Below are 24319 nucleotides of genomic sequence, written 5' to 3'. Positions count from 1 at the left end.
TCATTGGTATATAGGAATTCAAGAGATTTCTGCACATTAATTTTGTATCCTGGTACTTTACCAAATTCATTGATTAGCTCAAGTACTTTTCTGGTAGCATCTTTAGGATTCTCTATGTATAGTATCATGTCATCTGCAAACAGTGGCAGTTTTACTTCTTCTTTTCTGATTTGGATTCCTTTTATTTCTTTTCCTTCTCTGATTGCTAAAACTTCCAAAACTGTGTTGACTGATAGTAGTGAGAGTGGGCAAATGTGTCTTGTTCCTGTTCTTAGAGGAAATGGTTTCAGTTTTTCACCATTGAGAATGATGTTGGCTGTGGGTTTGTCATATATGGCCTTTATTGTGTTGAGGTAAATTCCCTCTATGCCTACTTTCTGGAGGGTTTTTGTCATAAATCTGTGTTGAATTCTGTCAAAAGCTTTTTCTGCATCTATTGAGATGATCATATGGTTTTTCTCCTTCAATTTGTAAATATGGTTGATCACATTAATTCATTTGCATATATTGAAGAATCCTTGCATTCCTGGAATAAACCCCACTTGATCATGGTGTATGATCCTTTTAATGTTCTGTTGGATTCTGTTTGCTAGTATTTTGTTGAGGATTTTTGCATCTATGTTCATCAGTGATATTGGCCTGTAGTTTTCGTTTTTTGTGACATCTTTGCCTGGTTCTTGTATCAGGGTGATGGTGGCCTTGTAGAATGTGTTTGGGAGTGTTCCTCCCTCTGCTATATTTTGGATGAGATAGAGAAGGACAGGTGTTAGCTTTTCTCTAAATGTTTGATAGAATTCTTCTGTGAAGCCATCTGGTCCTGGGCTTTTCTTTATTGGAAGGTTTTTAATCACAGTTTCAATTTCAGTGCTTGTGATTGGTCTGTTTATATTTTCTATTTCTTCCTGGTTCAGTCTCGGAAGGTTCTGCTTTTCTAAGAATTTGTCCATTTCTTCCAGGTTGTCCATTTTATTGGCATAGAGTTGCTTGTAGTAATCTCTCATGATCCTTTGAATTTCTGCAGTGCCAGTTGTTGCTTCTCCTTTTTCATTTCTAATTCTATTGATTTGAGTCCTCTCCCTTTTTTTCTTGATGAATCTGGCTAATGGTCTGTCAATTTTGTTTATCTTCTCAAAGAATCACCTTTTAGTTTTATTGATCTTTGCTATTGTTTCCTTCATTTCTTTTCATTTATTTCTGATCTGATCTTTATGATTTCTTTCCTTCTGCTAACTTTGGGGGTATTTTGTTCTTCTTTCTCTAATTGCTTTAGATGTAAGGTTAGGTTGTTTTTTTGAGATGTTTCTTGTTTCTTGAGGTAGGATTATATTGCTATAAACCTCCCTCTTAGAACTGTTTTTCCTGCATCCCGTAGGTTTTGGGTAATCATGTTTTTATTGTCATTTTTTTCTAGGTATGTTTTGATTTCCTCTTTGATTTCTTCAGTGATCTCTTGGTTATTTAGTAGCATATTGTTTAGCCTCCATGTGTTTGTATTTTTTTACAGTTTTTTTCCTGTAATTGATACCTAGTCTCATAGGATTGTGGTCGAAAAAGATACTTGATACAATTTCAATTTTCTTAAATTTACCGAGGCTTGATATGTGACCCGAGATATGATCTATCCTGTAGAATGTTCCGTGAGCACTTGAGAAGAAAGTGTATTCTGTTGTTTTTGGATGGAATGTCCTATAAATATCAATTAAGTCCATCTTGTCTAATGTGTCATTTAAAGCTAGTGTTTCCTTATTTATTTTCATTTTGGATGATCTGTCCATTGGTGAAAGTATGTTGTTAAAGTCCCCTACGTTGATTGTGTTACTGTCAATTTCCCCTTTTATGGCCGTTATCATTTGCCTTCTGTATTGAGGTGCTCCTGTGTTGGGTGCATAGATATTTACAATTGTTATATCTTCTTTTTGGATTGATCTCTTGATCATTATGTAGTGTCCCTCTTTGTCTCTTGTAAGAGTTTATTTTAAAGTCTATTTTGTCTGATATGAGAATTGCTACTCCAGCTTCCTTTTGGTTTCCATTTGCATGGAATATCTTTTTCCATCCCCTCACTTCCAGTCTATATGTGTCCCTAGGTCTGAAGTGGGTCTCTTGTAGACAGCATATATATGGGTCTTGTTTTTGTATCCATTCAGCCAGTCTGTGTATTTGGTTGGAGCATTTAATCCATTTATGTTTAAGATAATTATTGGTATGTATGTTCCTATTACCATTTTCTTAATTGTTCTGGGTTTGTCATTGTAGGTCTTTTAATTCTCTTGTGTTTCCTGCTTAGGGAAGTTCCTTTAGCATTTGTTGTAAAGCTGGTTGGTGGTGCTGAATTCTCTTAGCTTTTGCTTGTCTTTTAAGGTTTTAATTTCTCCATCAAATCTGAATGAGATCCTTGCTGTGTAGAGTAATCTTGGTTGTAGGTTTTTTCCTTTCATCACTTTACATATGTCCTGCCACTCCCTTCTGGCTTGCCAAGTTTCTGCTGAAAGGTCAGCTGTTTACCTTATGGGGATTCCCTTGTTTGTTATTTGTTGCTTTTCCCTTGCTGCTTTTAATATTTTTTCTTTGTATTTAATTTTTGATAGTTTGATTAATATGTATCTTGGCATGCTTCTCCTTGGATTTATCCTGTATGGGACTCTCTGGGCTTCCTGGACTTTAATGACTATTTCCTTTCCCAAATTAGGGAAGTTTTCAACTCTAATCTCTTCAAATATTTTCTCAGTCCCTTTCTTTTTCTCTTCTTCTGGGACCCCTGTAATTCAAATGTTGGTGAGTTTAATGTTGTCCCAGAGGTCTCTGAGACTGTTCTCAATTCTTTTCATTCTTTGTTCTTTAGTCTGCTCTACAGTAGTTATTTCCACTATTTTATCTTCCAGGTCACTTATCCGTTCTTTTGCCTCAGTTATTCTGCTATTGATTCCTTCTAGTGAATTTTTAATTGCATTTAATGTGTTGTCCATCATTGTTTGTTTGCTCTTTAGTTCTTCTACATCCTTGTTAAACGTTTCTTGTATTTTCTCCATTCTATTTCCAAGATTTTGGATCATCTTTACTCTCGTCACTCTGAATTCTTTTTCAGGTAGACTGCGTATTCCCTCTTCATTTCTTTGGTCTGGTTGCTTTTTTCCTTGCTCCTTCATCTGCTGTGTATTTTTGTAAACTTACTGTGTTTGGGGTCTCCTTTTCACAGACTGCAGGTTCGTAGTTCCCATTGTTTTTTGGTGTCTGCCCCCAGTGGGTAAGGTTGGTTCAGTGGCCTGTGTAGGCTTCCAGGTGGAGGGGACTGGTGCCTGTGTTCTCATGGGTGGGGCTGGACCTTGTCTTTCTGGTGGGCAGGGCTGCAGCCAGTGGTGCGTTTTGGGGTGTCTTTGACCTCTTAATGATTTTAGACATCCTCTCTGCTAATGGGCGGGGTTGTGTTCTTGTCTTGGTAGTTGTTTGGCATAGGGTGTCCAGCACTGTAACTTGCTGGTTGTTCAGTGGAGCTGGGTCTTAGCATTGAGACAGAGATCTCCATGAGAGCTCTTATGAGGATATTATGAGGGTCTGGGAGGTCTCTGGTGGGCCAATGTCCTGAACTCTGCTCTCCCACCTCAGAGGCTCAGGCCTGACACCTGGCCGAGCACAAAGATCCTGCGCCACTACACTCGCCAGGCCTGTCCAAGAGCCCGGCTGGCTCCCTGCTCCCGGCTCCCAGTCCTGGCTTGGCTGGTTAAGGATTTTTATGTCTATGTTGGGGTATTGGTTTCTAGTTCTAAGATCTTTGATTTTGGTATCAAGATGTTGCTGGCCTCATAAAATCAGTGGTAAAGTGTTTTATTCTCTTGTATTTTCTGAAAGACTTTGTGTAAAAAAATTTTTTTTCTTTAGGTGTTAGGTAGTATTCACTAATGAAGCTGTCTGGGCTTTGATTGTTCTTTGTGGAAAGTTGTTAACTACAAATTAACTTTATAGATACAGGACTATTAAGTTTATCTAGTTTTTCTTGAGTGATATTTAAGAGTTTGTGTCTTTCCAGAAATTTATCTATTTAATATAACTTTTTAAACTTATTGACACAAAGTTATTCCTAATATTTTCCTATTATCCTTTTAATTCAAGTAGGGACCACAGTGATGGCCTTTTTCATTATAGTTACTTGTAACTAATGTCTCTTCTCTTTTCTTGATCAGTCCAGCTAGAGGTTTTTGTATTTTTTTTTTTCAAAGAACTGGCTTTTGGTTTTATTGATTTTCTCTACAATTTTCTGTTTTTTATTTCACTGATTTCAGTTTTCCTGTTTATTGTTTCCTTACTTCTCCTTACTTTGAGTTTCATTTGCTCTTCCTGTAATAGCTTCTTAAGAGGGATGCTTAGATCATTGATTTGTGATCTTTTTCCTTTTCCAGTACAAACACTTAAAGCTACAAACTTCCATCTAAGTGTTGCTTTTAGCTGCATCTCAGATATTTTGATATGTTGTTTTTACATTCTTATTCAACTCAATATATTTTTTCTAATTACTCTGGTGATTTTTTCTTTGACTCATGAGTTTTTTTAGAAGTGTATTGTTTAAGTTTCAAATATTTGAGGTTTTCCCAGATATATCTCTGTTATTGATTTCAATTTTAGTTTTTCTGTGGAGCTAGAAAGTGATTTGTATTATTTTATTTTTGAACATCTATTGAAATTTGTATTATGGCCCAAAATATTGTCTTTCTGGATATCTGTTCCATGTGCACTTGAAACCAGTATGTATTCTGCTACTGCAGGGTGTAGAATTCTATAAATGTCAGTTAAGTCAAACTGAGTGATAGTGGTATTAAAGTCTTCTATATTTCAAATATTATTTCTTCTGCCCCTGTCTTTCTTCTCCTTTTGAAACTATAATTACTCAATGTTAGAATATTTGATATTGTTCTAGAGCTCTAGGACAACCTATTCTGTATTTTTCACTCTTGCACTTTTTGTTTTGATTTGGATAATTTCTGTTGACCTAGCTTAAAGTTCACTATTTTCTCTGCTGTGTTCACTCTGCTGATTAGCTTAAGGAATTCTTTCGATCTAATATTGTGTTTGTTGTTTCTGACATTTTATTTATCTGTCTGTCTCTTTTGTGTAGTTTTAATATTCTTTCTGAACCCCCACCTGTTTATGGGCATTAACCATAGTTGTTGTAAAGTCCCTGTCTGATAGTTCCATACCAAGATTTCAAAACTATTGATCATTTCTTCTCTGGTTCTTTTTTCTTGCTTTCGTGTTTGTGCATCTCATAATATTTTATTGAATTTTGGTCATGATGCATGAAAGAGTAGCAATTGAAGTAGGTTATACTTATTTCTAGTTCTTTACTTCCTACCTGCTTGTATGCCCAGGACCTTGTCCTGTCACCCTGTCTCAAAGATGAAATTGTTTACTTGTACCTTATCTCCTTGTAGGGCTTTTAATTCTTTGCAACTAAGTTTACCCAGTTGCCTGTGACTTCCACTTTCTGATTCATTCAAAGTAAAGCATGATTTTGTAGATTAACAGTCTCTTTTTTGTTGTTAGAATGGAAGTGATATTCTTTTGTGTCTTTCTCCATCCTGAGCAGAAATAGAACTCTGGTTTTTAAATTCAAGTTTCCATATATACTCTCTAACAGTTGTGTTTTGATAGAAACCATCTGTTGTAGGGATTCTGCTTGTCCTTGTAATTCATTATGAAAGGTCCCCTCAGATACATGATTAATTTCCTTTGTCTCTTTGGTGGAGCTGAAATAGGTAAGGGAAGGCATAGCCACAGTCTCTGCCACTGTGACCTGAGGGATACCAACAGGTAAATGGTCAGTTTGGGAGGAGACAACAGGCAGAAGTGTATCCCCCTCTCATTTCACTTCCCCAGATGCAAAGTCTGAAGTTTCCTGCATGAACGGATAACCACCCACCTGTTCAGGTCCCATGTAGGTTCTGGGGACACACAGACCAGCAGCTCTTCTCTAGAACATACACTTGGCCCATGCTTTGAGCTTTCTCCAGGAAGATGGAGTGGTCCAGGAAGATGGAGAAGTTCTGTCAGCCTTTCAAGGCTTGGACCACACACTCCTAGTCCCAGAAGAGGGGCAAACAACATAGCAGATTCATCCGATTCATCCAACTACCATCTTCCCAGAAATCTCCCGAGGCCTTAATCCTCTGTTTTATTATTTCTAAATTTATTTTCTAAATTAGTTTTATATGGATCTTTTATGTGGATCACATCACATCTATGACCATAGCATACCACATCTGGGCCACTATTTCCTTGAATGCAAGCACTCAGAGGAGAGCAGTGTTTTAATTTGTGCTGTCTTAGTGCAGTGATCTGACTTGTTTAATAATATTCAATGATGCTGATTGTACATGGTATTTCTAGACTGGAATAAACCACACTTAGAAGGGAAGTCTGCAGTATTAGTTTTCTCCTTGTAGTCTCAGAGGTGCTCATCCTGTGAGGTCTTCAAATGCCTTGTCCCTGAAGCACTCCTTGTTTACATGCAGATTAAGTCCCTAGGGACACAAAAAATATATTTAGTTACACAAGAGATGTCTACTTCTGTAGTCATTCTACTGTGATTTCTGTGAATAATTTATCAACTGCTTAACGCTCATCAAATTTGATGAATTGTAGAAACTATCTGTAAGTTCTCTTACTCTTTATTTCAGAGTTTGAAATACTGTCATTTTAAGTAAACATGTTTCTCCATAAACAAGAATTTCATCGTCGGAGGAAAGAAAAAAGTCTTGGTGTATCTGTTGCCTGTCCTCTAGGTTGTGTGTTTGGCGTCCATCACTTCCCTTCATTGGTCTGGTGTCCTTGAGCTCATTGTCTCCCTGTATTTATTCATGTTAGCATCACCGTTCCTCTTTTTTATTCTGTTGCAGGTGCTGGGGTTCCCCAGTTCCAACCGATTGCCCTGAATGGCCGAATTCAGGTCCTCAGCAACGGGTCTCTGTTGATCAAGCACGTGGTAGAAGAAGACAGCGGCTACTACCTGTGCAAGGTCAGCAACGATGTGGGCGCGGACGTCAGCAAGTCCATGTACCTCACGGTGAAAAGTAAGGAAGAAGAGCACTTCGTTTTACCTAAATAGGGCTTCGGGGGCTTCCATTTTCAGTGGTCTCCATGCATACTGTTTAAAAACAAAACACAACAAAAACAAAATGTGATTTGCTGCAGCTGGGGGTTTCCTGTCCTAAGAATATAGTTAAAGAGGATGGTAGAAGTTCAGCGGTTGTCAGAGCCTATGGGTCCCTTGGCCATGGCTACAGGCTCTGGGTAAACTAGCAGATGAGTGGGTCCCTGCCTTTGGCACCCACATTTCTCTCCTGTTGATTTCATTGTGGAAAAGCCCAGTGCACGCTCTCAGATGTGTTCCTTTCAGAGGTCTATTCATGCTTTTTATTATCTGCAAGCTGGCTTGTCCATAGATTTCCTTTTTAAGATCCTTCTGAAATCCAGAAAGCAGAAACCTCATTATCAACACACACATCTACAAGAACAAAGAACACGTAGCACTATGCTTAGGGTCTGTGTTGCTGACCCATTTTTTAGGAAAGGGCAGTTTATAGTGAAATTATTTTTATACTTTGGTAACTAAACCACCAAAGAAAGAACCAAAGTAGACCAACTTCTACCGAGTACTGCTCATTAGCAAATGGTTGTACATCTAGTTTAAGTGAATGACTTACGTCTTTCTCCGTTTATATTCTTTGCTACTGGATAGATTGTGATTTCTTCCTGACTACAAGGTTTTGATCAGACTTCCTCTTTTTTATTTTAATTATGCTGTCTGTAGGTTGTCAAGGATCTCTATCGTATCATTTATTAGAGAGATTGGATTTAAAAGTGAATTCCAGTGGTGTGTGTGTGTGTGTGTGTGAGAGAGAGAGAGAGAGATTTAAAGGCTAGCTACACACAGACTAGTATCCATCCTATTTTACTAAGAATTTATTCTAGTTAACCCATTTTTTCTAATAGGACAGTGAAAATATCAAGCTGTCTATTCGGTATACTTTTATATCATAGACAAATTAAAGTTTTGAAATAAGGTTGCTTTGAAATATATTGTGGACATATCCAATACATACATTTGACTTCTAAATATTATACTCCAGAGGAACTGATTTTCAAGAATCTGAAGACAAATTGTCATATCACTTAAATACAAAGTTGAAATCGTAATTTTTATAACTAAGTTGATGAAATATTAAGGAAACCCAAGATCTGAAGACTAATACTGACCATTTGATCCATTTCTCCCCAAAAAAAGAAATGTATTTTGCAATTGCTTTGACATATTTAAAATTTATAAAGCATTTTTTTCTATCGCACTCATATATGTATCTAAGCTCTAATAGACACAGTGCCCCATGAAGGATGTAAATACAATCAACCATAGATAGACCTTACCTTCATGAATGAGAAAGCTTATGTCTTGAGAAAGGAGACAGCCTGCTAATCATAGTGCAAGGGAAGGAGTAAGGTGCAGAGATGTGCCTTTCAAAGGAGGACAGAACCATCATTTTGAGCGGATTAAGGAAAACGTCAGGAGAAAAAATCTTTAAAAATGGGTAGAATTTGAAAATGTAGAACTTGATTTCCCCACATCTCCTCTTTCCATACCTTTGATGCTGGTAGTGGATGTGGGACCACAAAGATGTCCCCCTGCCCTTAGTGAGCTTATTCTCCTGTGGGTCCATCAGGCCTGGCTGTGGACAGCTCCATCCAGCAGAACGCATTGGTGTCAGGATGGAGCATGGGACACTGGGAATGCACAGATGAGGGCGTGGTTTACACCCCCTGGAGAATTAGTGCCTACAGAATGGTACCCATGGCCTCTGACTTCAGTCCTAAAGGGTTCAGTGGATTTCGAAAGATAGAATTGTTGGGGGTAAACAGAGGCGCTCAAGGGAGAGAGAATAGAGAGAGCAGATACAAGAAATCAAAAGACTCAAGGCAAGAGGTAACTGTGTTTGGATGCTCTACCCGCTATGTGGAGGGGATTAGGGAAAGAAACATTTAAAGCGAGTATTCGTCAAAGAAAACTGTTCTTAGGGTTTGTCAGTCTTAGTTTCTCTCTCTCAAACTATACAAACTGCTAGCAGAGAGGCACATTTATGGAACAGTTATTTTTACCAGTTCTTGATAACCCTCCGGTGGCTTTATACATAATTTCAGCAGGAACTAAAACAACATTATAAAGCAATTATACTCCAATAAAGATGTTAAAAAGTCATAATATTTAAATTCTGAAAAGTAAAAACATAATTTAATAAGGAGATATAGAAACAGAAGACAAAAGATATACAGTATCTCTAACTGTTGCTTAAATGATACCATTTAAACAAAAACAATAGCTAACAGAGGGATGGCTTTCGCTTATTCTTTGTATATTTGCTTGGCAAGACTGTTAAGGGTACGAAAACTGACACGTTTAGGCTCTGCACATGGCAATGGGAGACCTGCCACTTGGCGTACAGCTCTTTTACTGAGAAAATGGGAGGAAGTGGGAGTGGAGAGCATTGGCTCTGACCTGCCGGGGACAGAGCAGGTGCCTGGCTGCAAGCAGATTGTATGTCGCTGCACTGGTAACGGGATTATACCCGGCACTGCAGCAAGGCTCTTCTCATCTGAGGCTACCCAGGCTTACATCAGGCACAATTTCTTTAATGTTTCAAAAGAAATTGCACTGCTTTCCATAAGAATAGTAAGGACTCTCCCTTTTCTATAAGTCATTAAAAAAAAAAAAAAACTGGTCTGCAAATATTTTTAAATGCAGTGGGAGAGAACTTTCTGCCTGATAAGGCATGTCAGGAAATTAAGACAGCTTCTCAGATGAGAACTCCAGACGCCCAGGATGGCTGGTGCTGGGTTTTACACGTATTTTAAAGATCCGAACTCTACTGATAGAGCCTGGTGTTGGGTTCTCACTGGGGACACTGGGTACAATGCACTGGCACTGAAATGCCCAAGGTCGCGAGGCCCCTCCACAAGACCACCAGAGTCGAGAGTCAAAGCCAAACGGCAAGGGTCATTTATTGCAGGTTCGAACCTGGACCTCCGCGCACTCGTTGCCGGTGACGCTAAGAGGTCCCGATGGAGTTTAGTTCAGCTCTTTTATAGACAAGTACAAACAAGTTCGGGACGTTCTGCGGGGCTTTCCAGGGGTGTAGAGTACTGATTGGTTGATTTTTGAACAAAGACACCAGTCGCCGTCTGATTGGTTGGACAGTTGCAGGTTGACTTTTGAACAAAGACACTAGTCGCCGTCTGATTGGTTGGACGGTTGCGGGGCGGGGGGGGGGGGGCCAGCAAGCGTAATTACAGAAGCGAGAGCGGCTAGTTAAGTTTCGGTTTCCTGAGGTTTCGTTTCTCAATTGGAAATACTTAAGACGGGGCCATGTTCACAAAAAGAAATAGTGCAAACAGGAAGACTGATGCAACCCTAGCAGTGCTGCGGCCTCCACCAGCCCAACGGCAGGGCGGCGGGAGGCTGTGCGCCCAACTTCAGGCGGCGCTCCCAAATGTGACAAGGCCAGCGCCGCGCCCTGGAATGGCCCTTTTTCGGCCCTTCTCCTCCGGGAGGAACAGAAAAGAAACTCCAGGAAAGGCACAAATTGAATGCAGGGCGTCAACTCAGTCCTATTCCCACCAAAGTAGAACATAGCCCCCTCAGCACTGGCTGGGTCTCCTCTCTGGGAAGTTTTCTTACCACGACTCCAATGCTTTCAAAACTCGCTAATCTAATGATAAAGCAACTTAAGAATGAATGCCTCCCCCCGACCCTTTTTTGGAATCAGGTATGATGAGACTGTGGGCAGGGAAGACAGAAGGCAACCAAGTTTGGAAGGAGTGGTCATGGAAAGCCATCAATGAGACAGAAAAATAATCAGTGCAAATCCTCCCGGTTTTGTTGGTATTCTTGCTTCTGGTTCTACATTATCTCAATTCTAATTTATCCTTTACGGAAAATCATCCCAGGAATAGGGACCCAAAACATCAGAAAATGTTAAGGACCTTTGGCAGGAAAGACAGGGGAACTGAGCTCTACTTTCAATCAAATGTGGCCTTTGGTGACAGCACTGCGCCCCTCACCCCAGGCCCACCAGGGACTGCAGAAGCCTCACCACTTGGGGAAAATAAAAGAAGCCTCCCCACTTCGGGAACGTGGTCTTTTGTGCTAAGAAAATAGTTCCCCAAACTACAGAATCTTTCAGGCGGTTGAGCCGTCTTCTCCCAGGTGCCCAGATTGCATCCTCACCGTCCCAGCTTTCTGCCCCTGGCTGGTCTGAGCCTGTGTGTCTACAGGAATCCTGCTATCTTTCTGTTTGGATCTGTGGCCCACGACGCCCAGGCAGCTCTTCTTTTGTCTGCTGCTCCGCACAGGTCCCTTCTGATCCCCGCGTGCCGTGTAGGAGAGCATCCCTTATCAACCAGGAGCAGGCGCCTCCCTGGAGAGTCGGTTATTTGTGGAACCCATCTCCCCATCTCTGGCTTCCGGAGCCAACCCACAAGGGCCCCAGTCCAGCCTTGGTCCTCAGGCCTCCCTCTGGGCAGGTCCCTGGGTCCCGTGTGGGGACACATGCGTGTGCACTGCATGTGCACGCGCCAGCTCGAGTCATCTTTGGTCAAACAGTCCCCAGGCCTTGGCCAATTCTGGACAGACCTCAGTAATGTGCTTTGACCTCAGGCCACCTCATGTCCTGCTATTGCCGGAGTGGGTGTTGGGCTTGGAATACAATAACCCATCCCCCCCGCTAAAGTAAAAGACTCCATAAACAGCCTTCCATAGTCCATCCACCCTCTGTTACTTCCCGCCCTCATGTGCTGCCTCTAGGATGTACAGGTGTCTGCGGGAACACCTGAAGTGCTGCTCTGTGGTCTCTGAAGGGAAGGAAGGGGTGCCAGCCTGGGCTGCCCCTCAGTGAGGCTGCGGTGGCCTCAGTCCCTTCCACAGGGTGCTCCCAGGTTGCTCCTGGTCACTCTGTAAAGGCCACTCTTTAAGAACAAGAGATACATGCTTGTTTTTTTCCTTTGTTTTGTGCTCACAGAAGTAGCGGGAGTAAAGTTTGCCTACATAAAAACACTAAATTACAGTTTTTTTGTTCCTTAAACTGTCAAGATTGCTTGTGTGTATCTCAGTCTAATGCTGCTTTCCCTCTATTATCTTAATTTGAGAGCTTCTAAATGAAGCCTTCAGAACCTTGGCTCCTGGGTCCCGGAAGGTTGTAGCTGATCCTGTGGGATTGTGCGATCCCTTGAAATCATATGCAAAAATGTGTGTGTTTTCTGGGAAGAAACACTGTAGCCTTTATATCTTTAAAGGGATTCCTGGGCTTCCCTGGTGGCTCAGTGGTTGGGAGTCCACCTGCCGATGCAGGGGACGTGGGTTCGTGCCCCGGTCCGGGAGGATCCCACATGCCGCGGAGCGGCTGGGCCCGTGAGCTATGGCTGCTGAGCCTGCGCGTCCAGAGTCTGTGCTCCGCAACGGGAGAGGCCACAACAGTGAGAGGCCCGTGTACCGAAAAAAAACAAGAAAAAAGGAATTCCTGATGCAAAACAAGGTCAGCACGACTGTTCTAGAAAATCACAGCCGCGATGGCCTGAAATGAAGACTGTGTGTCGTGCTTTTCATGCAGGGTATCTCAGAGCATCCAGATGGAAGTGACCAGCATACGACAATAGGGTCACGAGGGCTGAGGAGGAATAAACGAGCATGAATCAGTGGAAAACTAGGTTTTACTGAAAACTGGGTTTTAATACTTCATCACCTTTGTTTCATGTCCACACTCTTATTGCAGCCTTGGAGCAGAAGAAACATAAATGAATCAAAGGCATGTATCCCTGTGGTCAGCATTCTGGCTCCAGACTCACACTGCCGAGGTTCCACCCCTTCCAACCCTGTGCCCTGGGGCAGGTGACTCACCCTCTGTGCAAGCCTACTGAAACAGAGACAACCACAGACCTCTCTCTCCTCTCAGGGTTGCTGTGAGCCTGACATGAGCCATCACACAGGAGAGCTTAGGTATTAGGCGGGTGCAGGCGAGTAGCAGGTATTCTTTAGGTGGAGGCTGTGAATGCTGGTGTTATTATCATCATCATCATTCCCGAATTACACCCCCGCCCGAGACACATCCGTGCCGGTCAGAGACTACGAGGTGTCCCTGAGTCCAAATCACCCAGTTTACACACTTTCATAACTGTGGAGCCCACCAGCAACCCCCTGACCATATCTTACATGTATGCACGCACTCATAGTCTGAAGTCCAATTGTCAAAAGTATCTGCAGCTTTCATAGCATTGTCCGTGTTCAGAAGTAGAGGATGGGGACACCCATGGGAAAGGAAGTATGGAAAAACATAGGGGGACCTGTGAGCTGGTGGGAGACCCCAAGTGGCTGTAATGCCGATGCTGGGTGGTGGCTCCTTCCAGGTAGGGCAGCTAAATGTTTGCATTTCTCTTCTTCGGTGAGCCTGAGAGTCTCCCAGCTAAAGAGTCTTTGGGGTTAAGAAGGAATCTGTAAGATGGGAAGGCTACTAGAGCAGCTACTATTTGTTGCCAGTCCCATTTCAGTTTCCCTCCTCTCTGTGTTACTCGTGTCCCCTTAAAATTCATATATTGAAGTCCTAACCCCTAGTATCTCCAATTATGATCTCATTTGGAAACAGGGTTTTTGCAGAGGGAATGAGTTAGAAGGAGGTATTACTGGAGTCGTGCAGCCCTCAATCCAATAGTAGTGATGTCATACAAAAAGGAGAAATTTGGACGCAGACATGGAGTGAATCAGTCTTGTGAAGACAGAGATTGGAGTTATGCTTCCACAGCCAAGGGAAGCTGGAAGAGGCTAGGAAAGATTCTCCCCTAGAGTCTTCAGAGGGACCATGACCCTACCAAAACCTTGATTTCAGGTTTCTGGCCTCCAAAACTGTGGTAGAATAAATTTCTGTTCTTTAAATCACCGGTCTGTGGTACTTTGTTACACAAATGCACTCAGTGATAACAGAGATCTTTTGCAGACTCTTGTGTTTGAGGGAAGCACACCACAGCTAGGTCACCTGCTCCAGCAGGTAAATCCTAAACTGTCTACACTAGTGGATGTGAACTCTAGTCTGAACCAACCAAGGGCAGCCTTCTCCCTTTGAGCATAATTGGTTTAAGGATGGGCATGTGACCAGTTTTGGTCAATGAAATGTAAGAAATCTTCTGTGATATTTTTGAAAAGATTTCCTTATTCTTAATTGTAGACTCAGCAGGAGATGTTCATCTCTTAATTCTTGGCCCTATCTGGAGGTGATACCTCCAGATACTCTCATGGCAAACATTTTAGCACCATCTTGAGGATAAACCAAAACATAAAGGAAGGTAGAGTCAAGAAAACCAGGAAAGTTGAGATTTATCCCTAAGCTACTGCATTTGCAGTCCCCCCGCCTCTGAATTCATCACTGTGAGAGGACCAATTACTTGATTGCTTTTCTGTCTAAGCCGGTGTGGGTCAGGGTTTTCTTATTTGCGGCTGGAGGCATCCAAACTAAATAGGAAGTGGACAGATCATCAGCAGGTAATGGGGCTCAGCTCAATCATACTGCTCCCCCCAGCAAGTCAGGCTGAGCTCAATGCCCCTGAGAGGTTGAGGAGTCTTATTTGGGTTGAGGAACCCCATCCAAATTGGCATTCATAGCATGATTCTCTGGGTTGGGGTAAGAGAGGTCTGTGGAGGAATGACAGCTGAGGGTCAGTGGCAACCAGAAGGCCTCGGGCACATCCCAGAGCAGGGAGGTCGGTACCTGGTGGAGGGAGAGTGGTGAATACCAGCAGCATTTCTTCAATGTTACTGGGGCCAGTATCCCTCCGAGGGAAAGAACATGTATTTTCTCCCCTTACTTACTTACGTCTTTTTCCTTCTTCTGTTTGGAGGCCCCCTTCTACCCAGCAACTGAAAAGTTATTTCTGCCAGTTTGAGGTAATCTCTGCTATTTCAAGGTCTCTCAGTTGATTTAAGATCTTTCCTCTCCCGTGGCCTCCTGGGGGCGGTGGCATCAGTGCTGTGGGTCCTCAGTTATCTGTCACCCTCCGTGCTGGCATCCGCTGAGATGCCTACAGTCCCATCTGGTCTCTGGCCATGGGATCACTGCTGACCCACAGGAGCCCTTCTCGGTCCCCCAGCGGCCCCTTGTCAGATCTGTTCACTTATCCAATCAGCAGTATTCACTGAGTATCACCTGAGGTCAGGGACTGTACTAGACACTGCTTATTCCTTGAACAAGTTTACTGGCATGAAGCATACATCCCCATGGGGAGAAGGACATGCAGATGGGGATGTAACATAATGCCCTGCAGAGAACAGAATGAAGTAAGGAAGTGAGGTGTGCACATGCTCAGAGAGAGCAGCCCAGGCAGATGGAATGGCAAGTGCAAAGTTTCGAGGTAGAAGTGGGTTACATCTGAGAACTAGTGGGGAAACCATTGCGCTCGGAGTGCAATGAACAAAATGAGGCCATAGAGCTAGGCAGGGGCTAGATCCATGGTCAAACTTTGGACTTGATTTTAAATGTGATAAAAGGCCACTGGAGGATTTTGAGCAGAGGGAAAGCATTATAACAACTATAGCTACAACTTATTCTAAACCCTTATCTAATTCGGACAATAACACTCAGAATTGTAGGTTATGTCTGACTTACAGGAGGCACAGAGAGAGGCCGGGGAGCCTCCGGCAGAGCAGGCGGGAACAGTTGCCGCTGTCCCAGGGGGAGACTGGGAAGGTTGCATCTCCCACAGTGTCCCAGGTGTTCACTCCGACTCTACTTCTCATACCCTGTGGTTAGAGGGGTGTTGCTCAGAAACCCATACAGGTCCCTCCAGGCCCCATTCTGAGCTGTTAGGGCTCAGCGTTCCTTTAGGAGACCCCCACCCATGACCAGCTCTCCTTCTCTCCTGAGTCTCCGTCCCCACCCCTAACCCCACCTACTTCCCCAGTTCACCTGGTACACATTTCTGCAGTCTGTCCAGATTTGCACTCTTGCTTCTAGTTTACTAAGCTGATAGCAAGAAGCAGTGCTAGTGGTTTCCACCACCCTTTCCTATCATGATAGACCTCACTCAACAGTTTGAGAACCATGTGGCTATTTATTTTGCTGGTTACTGGGTTTATCTATTCCAAGTAAACATCCTGGAACTGAGGAAATAACCACAAGATGAATTTGAAGATTTGTTATGTCCACTGCAAGCTGGCCCTAAACCAAAACACACTGATTCCCTGACCTAAAAAAGGCCCCTACCCTGATCGTTGGGCCAGGGTAGTCTTTTGGTTCTTTAAAAATTAGTGTCAGTTCAGGGTCACCACCCCTATACTTAATGAGTCATTTTTCTTTGGCCGCTTTTAAGATTTTCTTTCTCTTGGGATTTCAGAGTGTGACTATGATGTACCTGAGCGTTGTTTCCTTTGTATTTGTGTATATTTGGATTGAGGAGTTCCTTGGACCTTTAAGCTATATCTTTCTTCAAACCTGAGGTGTTTACAACCATCGTTTTTTCCAGTAATTCTCTTTTTTTTTTTTTTTTTGTCCTATTCTTTCTTACCTCTTATTCTAGGACACATATGTTAACCCACTTGATACTGTCCCAATATCAAGATTTCTGGTACTTGGATCATTTTTCTTCCATCATTTTTCTCTCTCAGCAGATTGCATATTGTTTAATCTACTTTAGTCATTACTGTCTCTCCCTTCAGGGAGAATTTATTGTGATGTAAATTATAAGTCAGCGCTTATATGTTTTCCACACGTGGTTAGTCAGTTGTCCTAACATCATTCATTGAGCATTTCATCCTGTCCTTACTTTCTGAAATAACAATTTCATTTGAGGGAAAGATATTTAAGAAAATGAGATCTCAAGTCAAACTTCCTGGTTAGCTCTGCTAATTGCTAGCTGTGTACCTTGGACAAGTTACATAAGCTTTATGTGTTTTAGTTATTTAGTTCTCCAGTCATCTCAGACTGTTGTTATGGGCATGAAATGAATTAGTATAAACATATAAATCACCCAAAACATAGGAATAAAGTTGGATCCCTACCTCACACCATATACAAAAACTAACTCAAAACCGATAGTAGACTTAATGCAACAGCTAAAACTATAAAACTTTCAGAGTAAAATATTGGAGTAAATTTTTATGTCAGTGACATGAGAAAAATTACATAATTTGGACTTTATAAAAATAAAAACACTCGTGCATCAAGAAAATGAAAAGACAGCTTGGAGAATGTGTAAAAATATTTGTGAATCGTATATCTAATAGGATACTTGCATCTAGAACTCTTACAACACAACAATAAAAACACAAATAACCCAATTAAAAAAATGGACAAAGGATTCGATAAGACTTTTATCTAAAGAAGACACAGATGACCACTAAGCACATGAAAAGATGCTCAACATCATTAGTCATAGAGAAATGCAAATCAAAACCACAATAAGATACCACTTCATAGCCACAAGGATGGCAAAAAACAAAACAAAAAACAGACATGTTAGCAAGGATGTGGAGAGATTGGAACACTGTACGTTACTGGTGGGAATGTAAAATGGTCAGGTGCTTTAGATAGCAGTTTAGCAGTTCCTCAAAAAGTTAAACATACAGTCACCGTATGACCCAACAATTCCACTCCTATGTATATACCTAAGATAAATAAAAACATATGGCAACACAGAAACTCGTACATGAATATTTAAAGCAGCACTATCCACAACAGCCAAAAAGTGAAAACAACTCAAAGGTCCATCAACTGGTATATGGATAAACAAAATGTAGTATATCATATAACAGAATATGATTCAGTCCTACGGACACATGAAGTAGCAATATATTCTACAACCTGGATAAACCTTGAAAGCATTCTAAGTGAAAGAAACCTGGCACAAATGACCATATATCATAGGATGCCATTTACGTGAAGTGCCCAAAATAGGCAGATCCATAGAAACACAAAAAAGATTCGTGGCTGCTGAGGGCTGGGAGGATAGGCCAGTGGAGAGTGACTGCAAATGAGAACAAGGTGTTGTTTGGGGGGATAAAAATGTTCTGGAATTAGAGAGTGGTGAAGGTTGCAGAACACTCAACGGTACACTTGAAACTCGAGTTTCATAGTATGTGAATTATATTCAATAAAGCTACTATGTTTAAAAATTCCAGACTATCTAGCAACTTCAGGTGAACCTGTGCAATGGTTGTTAAGAGTTCAGGTTTTGAAGTTAGATAATCTGGTTTCAAACCCCAGGTTCATGGCTTCTTAGTTATGTAAACTTGGGCAAGTTCTCTAACCTTTCCAAGCCCCGTGTTCCTCTTCTGTAAAATGGAGATAATTGTGCCTACTGTCTAAAGCAGCGGTTCCCAACCTTTTTGGCACCAGGGACTGTTTCATGGAGGACAATTTTTCCATGGACCGGGGAGGGGTAGGGGATGGTTCAGGCAGTAATGCAAGCGATGGGGAGCGATGGGGATCGGCAGATGAAGCTTTGCTCGCTCGCTGCTCACCTCCTGCTGTGCAGCCTGTACCACTACCAGTCCGTGGCCCAGGGGTGGGGACCCCTGGTCTAAATCTAGGAGGATTAAGTGTTAGAATATTCTGACAGCAGAGTGTCTGAACAAGAGGAAAGATAAGCTCTTCATTAGTGGAAGCTGCTGCACTCAGGTCCTAAATGCTCATGGATACTTTTGCATTGAGCTGTCTTTTTGTTTTGTTTTGTTTCCTTTTCTTTTTAATTTCTACACCCTTGTCTTGTGGTTAAATAACTGTATCAGTACAACACGGTGAAGATTTGATAGGGCAACACTTGCCTCTCTTCTGACGGCTCCAAGGCCAACCCTCCCTTCATCTCTGTTACTTGACATTTTCTTTGCTCTGCTCACGTGTTTCTTCTTCCAGATAAGCTTTTGTCTATTTCAAAAACGATCATGGGGGGTGATTAAAATTTCATTTGATTTATAGAATAGCTTGGAGTGGGGGACATACATCTTTATAACACTGGGTCCTCACACCCAGAAACAGGAAACTTCTCCCCATTTTCCCTCTTCTACTTGCGTGTCCTTTACTGAGGATGTAAAATTCTCTCCATTTAGAACACATACATGTCTTATTGTTTTTTTACCCACAGAATTTTGAATTTTGTATATGCTATTTTATTTTATTTTTTATTTTTTTGCAATACACGGGCCTCTCACTGTTGTGGCCTCTCCTGTTGTGGAGCACAGGCTCTGGACGCGCAGGCTCAGCGGCCATGGCTCACGGGCCCAGCTGCTCCGCGGCATGTGGGATCTTCCCAGACGGAGGCACGAACCCGCGTCCCCTGCATTGGCAGGCGGACTCTCAACCACTGTGCCACCAGGGAAGCCCCTATGCTATTTTAAATAGATATTTTGCCTTTCCCTTTTACTTGTATAGTTGAGTTCCCAGATCTTAATAATTTTATATTATTATTGGACTCCAGTTTATGTTTGAATGCTTTTGTAGCATTAGAAGCTTCATGGTGAGATGGTCTGTGACAGGAAGACTCACAGATACACGCATTTCAGTTTCAACCCTAGCTGACTAGTTCTTTCACTCGTTCAAAAACATTTTCTGAGTTCCTGCACGTACCAGGCAGTCAGTCGAGCATCTGGGCTGGGGTCTCAGACCTCTGCGCTCCCACCTCATTTCTGTCCATGCCTTCCAGCCATGGCCCACCAGCTATACACAGGTAGTGGAACAAGTTGGGTTTATTCTTGTCCTGAGGGAGAACACACACCATGGGGACCAGTGAGGTGTCTTAAGAAGGTGTCAGAAAGGACGTATTATATCCATGGGCCTATGTTAGGTGATCTGGGGAAGAGTCAAGGAAGCAGCACTTGGCTCTGGATTGGATGCTGTTGGCAGTGGGGGTGATTCTATGATTGGGCGTCTTAACGAATCTCATCCATAAGTGGGGAGGAATAGAGTCAGCCCATAGCTGTGGTTAGTAAAGATGCCGTGGTCACTCGTATTATCCAGGAGAGGGGCTGTTTGGCCATTTTGTTGTATATTTGGATAACGTTCATGCTATTGTCTGTATTCAGACATGATGAAGGGGTGGGCTTGCTTCATCTTGATCCATCTCAGTCACAGAGTGGCCTCGTCTGCTTTGGTGTTCTGTGAAGTTGTTTATATTCAATGAGAGAACACCAAGGACCCAGCTGGGAACCCCCAGCCAGCTCAGCTCCTGGACATCAGGGGCTGCCTTTCTCTCTCTCATGGCTCTTAATCATTGCTGTCACATCATCGGTTTTAACATAATTCCTTTGGAAAAGGATGCAGAAGACAATGGATGGTTTTGTTTAGGAATAACTTAAGAAAAGCAGCTACAGATAAATGTTGTCCTCAAGGGCTACTGGACTTTTATTGTGAGCTCAGCTGAAACAAGCTTATGATTCATCTGATCTGTCATGGCCCTTGTGAACAGGTGCATGGAAATAAGCTTACAGAAAGGTGAGGCTTAGAGATTTCCCTCTGACGATTTATACCATGTAGAGTGTGGGTATCTGGGCTGTGATGCTCACTTGTGTCTTGGGGACTCCCGGGTTTGGCCTTCTGCAGGGACAACCTGAACTACTCATGTTAGGATGCATCCAAAGACAACAGCCCCAGAGAAGAGTCACTGATGAACATTTGTAATGCAGTGGCGAGTCATGGAGGGATGCCCGCGGCTGCCAGGGCAGTGACCAGCCATCCACTTTTTGCAGTTCCAGACATGGCTGTGTCAGAAGGACAGAGAGGGGGTGGGCAGTGAGCCTTTGAATATATATTTTCCCACTTTCTATTTAAATCCCCACACCCTTAGCCAGTTGATTCCAGCACCTCAAGTTAGGTGTTCACATGTGTGCATCTATCCGTTTAGCTGCTGATTTTAAGAGCCGTTATGGAGGACCACAGCCCATATACACACAGGCAGGTAAGATCCTCTTCCCTCTGAGGCTGTGTGAGCAGAACAGATACCTGATTTTTAGCTCATTCTGGGCACCAGAACCATGGTTTTAATTGTCAGTGTTTTATATTATACACTGAAGGACTACACAAGATTTTATAAGCATGGCAGAGGAAACATCATTGAGAATGGCTGACTCAATACTCTTATTTTCTCTAAGAAGAACTGGGAGATAAACAGTATTTAGCTGATTCTAATTTTAGTCTTCTCTCTAAGGAAATGAAGAGCACCCATCACTGATGGTCCCAGAAGCATCGCTTCCTGCTGGGGTGGCCTGATTCTCATCTCTGGGTGGTGCCTTGGGATCTGGCCTGTACTGAGAAGCCCCTGCCTTGCTTCCTGTTCCTTATTCTTTAGCCTCTATACTTGCTTAGAGTGGAGTCTTTACTGTCAATGAGAGAGGAGCCAGTGCAAAGGCCTGAAGTATGGGAAGCTTGGTGGGTCTCTTCAGAGATCCTGTTGGGGTAGAGAACAGAGCTCCAGGAAGAGGTGGTGAAGTCCTTACAGCTGATAAGGACTCTGCATTGCACTCTGGAGGAGCTGCATGGCCCCTTCTTTTGTCCTTTCTCCTCATGGGTGTATTTGTACATGTCAGCTTTTTCTTTAAAAAAAATGAAATCACACGAGATCTATCGGTTTGCATCTGCTTTTTTGGTTGACAATAAATCCTAGTTGTCTTTCTAGATAAATATACATAGTTCCATCTCACTCTTTTTAACAGGTGCATCATATTTCCCTCTGTGGTTTGGCATCACTTTTATACCCATTCTTTTCCTGGACATTCAGCTAGGAAACAATTTCATGTGTTCATGTCCTTTGAGAATAACCTACTCTGGGCCTCATAAGTTGTTTCTCCCCATTATCTGCAGCAGGAAGGAACACAGGAGGGGATGAGCAAGAAAGCTGAGGCCAGACCATTGAACACCCTGAGTAGAAGTTTCAGAACATATATTTTTAGGTTTTCATCATTTCTTCACTTTTCATATACTGCTGAGGGCTACTGGAGAATAGTATTTTCTCCCCAGAGACTTAGGTCACACACCCAGTCTTCTGTGGCTCATCTATAGATTTGGCACAGAATGGACCAGACCGTTGCTAGAAAAGGGAAACAGAATAGAGTCAGACTTGCTTTGCAATTCTGAGTCTATAGCCATTCATTTTAAATGTGAAAAAGAGAGAAAAAAGCACTTTTGCTTAAAGCCTATTGATAATGCAACAAGGGGAAGGCACATTGCTCTGTGAAAAGAATGAGGAGCAAAGGGCATTCGGAGACCATCAATTGCATTAACATGTGCAGAATCCCCTGATTGTTGCCACTGTCATCACACCTTGTTACCTTGGCTGTGTGTTGAAGGCAGGAGAAAGGACAGTATAAGCCTATGACTAATAAAATAATTGTCTCCAGGATCACTTCCTGAGACCTCCGATAAGCCTCCCCTTCTCAAGCACCACTTTAAATGATTCCTGCAGCTGTAAAAAGTAGGAGTGTAATAATTTCTTCACAGGTTGTTATTGTTATTGTACAGATTCTAAGTGAATCTCTTCTGCTCATGCAGTCCTGTCCCTCATGAGGGACAGGTGTCAGGCCGTGGGTTTGGGGTTTGTGTAAGTGTGTGTGTATAATGATTATTTTTGTGTTCTGCTCTCTCTTACCTCCTTCTCGTATAATATAAGATGCATTGACTTTAAATTATCGTATTTAAGTTACAAGATATCAAAGAGGAGAGTGAACAGCCCCCAGGTACTTTGCATCCTCTTCTAAGGAACAGAGTAGAGTGTCTGTGGTCTTACACAGGATAGTTGTGTCAGGCCAAGTGGAAGTATGAGCTTGCTATTGTCTTTATTCAGGGAATAAATGTGGTGTAAAGAAATGCGTACGGGTGCTGGGTTGACAAGGGGTGACCCTGTGACAGTCACCGTTATGTGTAAACTCAGCTAGACCATGGTGCCCAGTTGTGTGGTCAAACACCAGTCTAGATAGTGCTGTGAAGGTATTTCTTGGATGAGATTAGCATTTAAATCAATAGACTTTGAGAAAAGCAAATTACCCTCTATAATGTGGGTGGGCCTCATCCAATCAGTTGAAAGTCCTTAGAGAAAGTAGACTGAGTTGCCCAGAGGAAGAAGGAATTCAACCTCCAGGCTGCCTTCTCACTGGAGCTGCAAAGGCGACTCTTCCCTGGGTCTCCAGCCCACCCACCTGCCAACCTGCCCCCAGCCCTCATAACCTGATGAGCCTGTTCCTTAACACACATGTATCTATACGTCCATCCTGTGGGTTCTCTTTCCCTGGAGGACCCTGACAAATGTGGACTTTGGTGCTAGTGGTCGGCAGCTCAGGAGGGACTGTGTTTTCACATCCACCCTGTAGTGCCCACAACCTAAATGTCTGCTTCCATGAAGTCGTAGATTCTAACATGCCATGGAAGTCCCACATCATTTTTACAGAGTTAGAACTGAGAACATTCTCGACGGACGCTCAGAGTCTGCTGCCTTTTAATTGGGGACTACCCCATTTTAAAGTTGGAAAATGCATTGGATACCTGCTGTTTTCGTGTGCAGGAAGCTGATTGCAGAGCGCTTGGGGTTAGCACCTCTGAGGGAGGGCAGGAGGTAAGGACAGAAGGAGAAGTTGGGGTGCAGGTGCAAGCGGGGCCTCTGCTGATCCTACGGAGAGCTCTGAAGCTGATCTGGCCCTTCAGAGCTGTCTTGTGCTGAGGCTGGAAGCCTGGGCTTTGCACCACCCAGTCACCTTCTTTCTGTGTGTTAAGTTGCAATGGGCCTCACATACCTTGGAGGTTGGTGTGATGTATGCTTTTAGTGATTAGAAAAACTTGTGATTATAATAATCAAATACCTTGAATAATGTCAACTATACATTTTATATGATGAGAATTACTGAAAGATCTGGTCTTGATGGGGTGGAGAGAAGCATAATGAATCAATTTTTGTTTTCCCCCATGACTACCTTCAACTGGGTTCCATTGAATCTACTGTGACAACTTCTCAGACAGGTCCCAGAATTTTCTATTTCCTCATATCATAATGGCCAGTCTGATATAAACTGTGACATTGCACCCTCCCCATGGCTGAAAGGTTTGGTCTTTCATTCTGGGTCACTTTCTTGTCTTGAGTTGGATTATAGGAGGAGTTGGTGAGGGACAAAGGAGCCCTTATTTATCTTCACTCTTGCAGTGTTTCTCTAATACTTACCCATCAAAGTTCTCTGTGTGGCAAATAGCCTACACTCCAACCCCATTCTCTGACACCACTTGGGTATCCTTCAATTCAATTCAATTCTGACACTAACTACCCACACCTA

The 24319-nt window shown here is 42.6% G+C and overlaps 1 protein-coding gene across 2 annotated transcripts in view; it reads left to right on the top strand.

Annotated features, from left to right (window-relative positions):
* Positions 1–24319, top strand: part of DSCAM (DS cell adhesion molecule) — a gene marked incomplete at both ends in the record, with an annotated part of 750319 nt that overhangs the window by 495472 nt on the left and 230528 nt on the right. For both annotated transcript variants that reach the window (XM_079923135.1, XM_079923136.1), the window contains one exon: positions 6888–7061. In XM_079923135.1, the coding sequence (XP_079779261.1) occupies positions 6888–7061 (174 nt within the window). The remainder of the gene's footprint in view (positions 1–6887; positions 7062–24319) is intronic.

Source organism: Stenella coeruleoalba (assembly GCF_951394435.1).
Source record: "Stenella coeruleoalba genome assembly, chromosome: 5".
Taxonomy (NCBI): Eukaryota; Metazoa; Chordata; class Mammalia; order Artiodactyla; family Delphinidae; genus Stenella; species Stenella coeruleoalba.
This window is presented reverse-complemented; position numbering and strand designations above follow the sequence as displayed.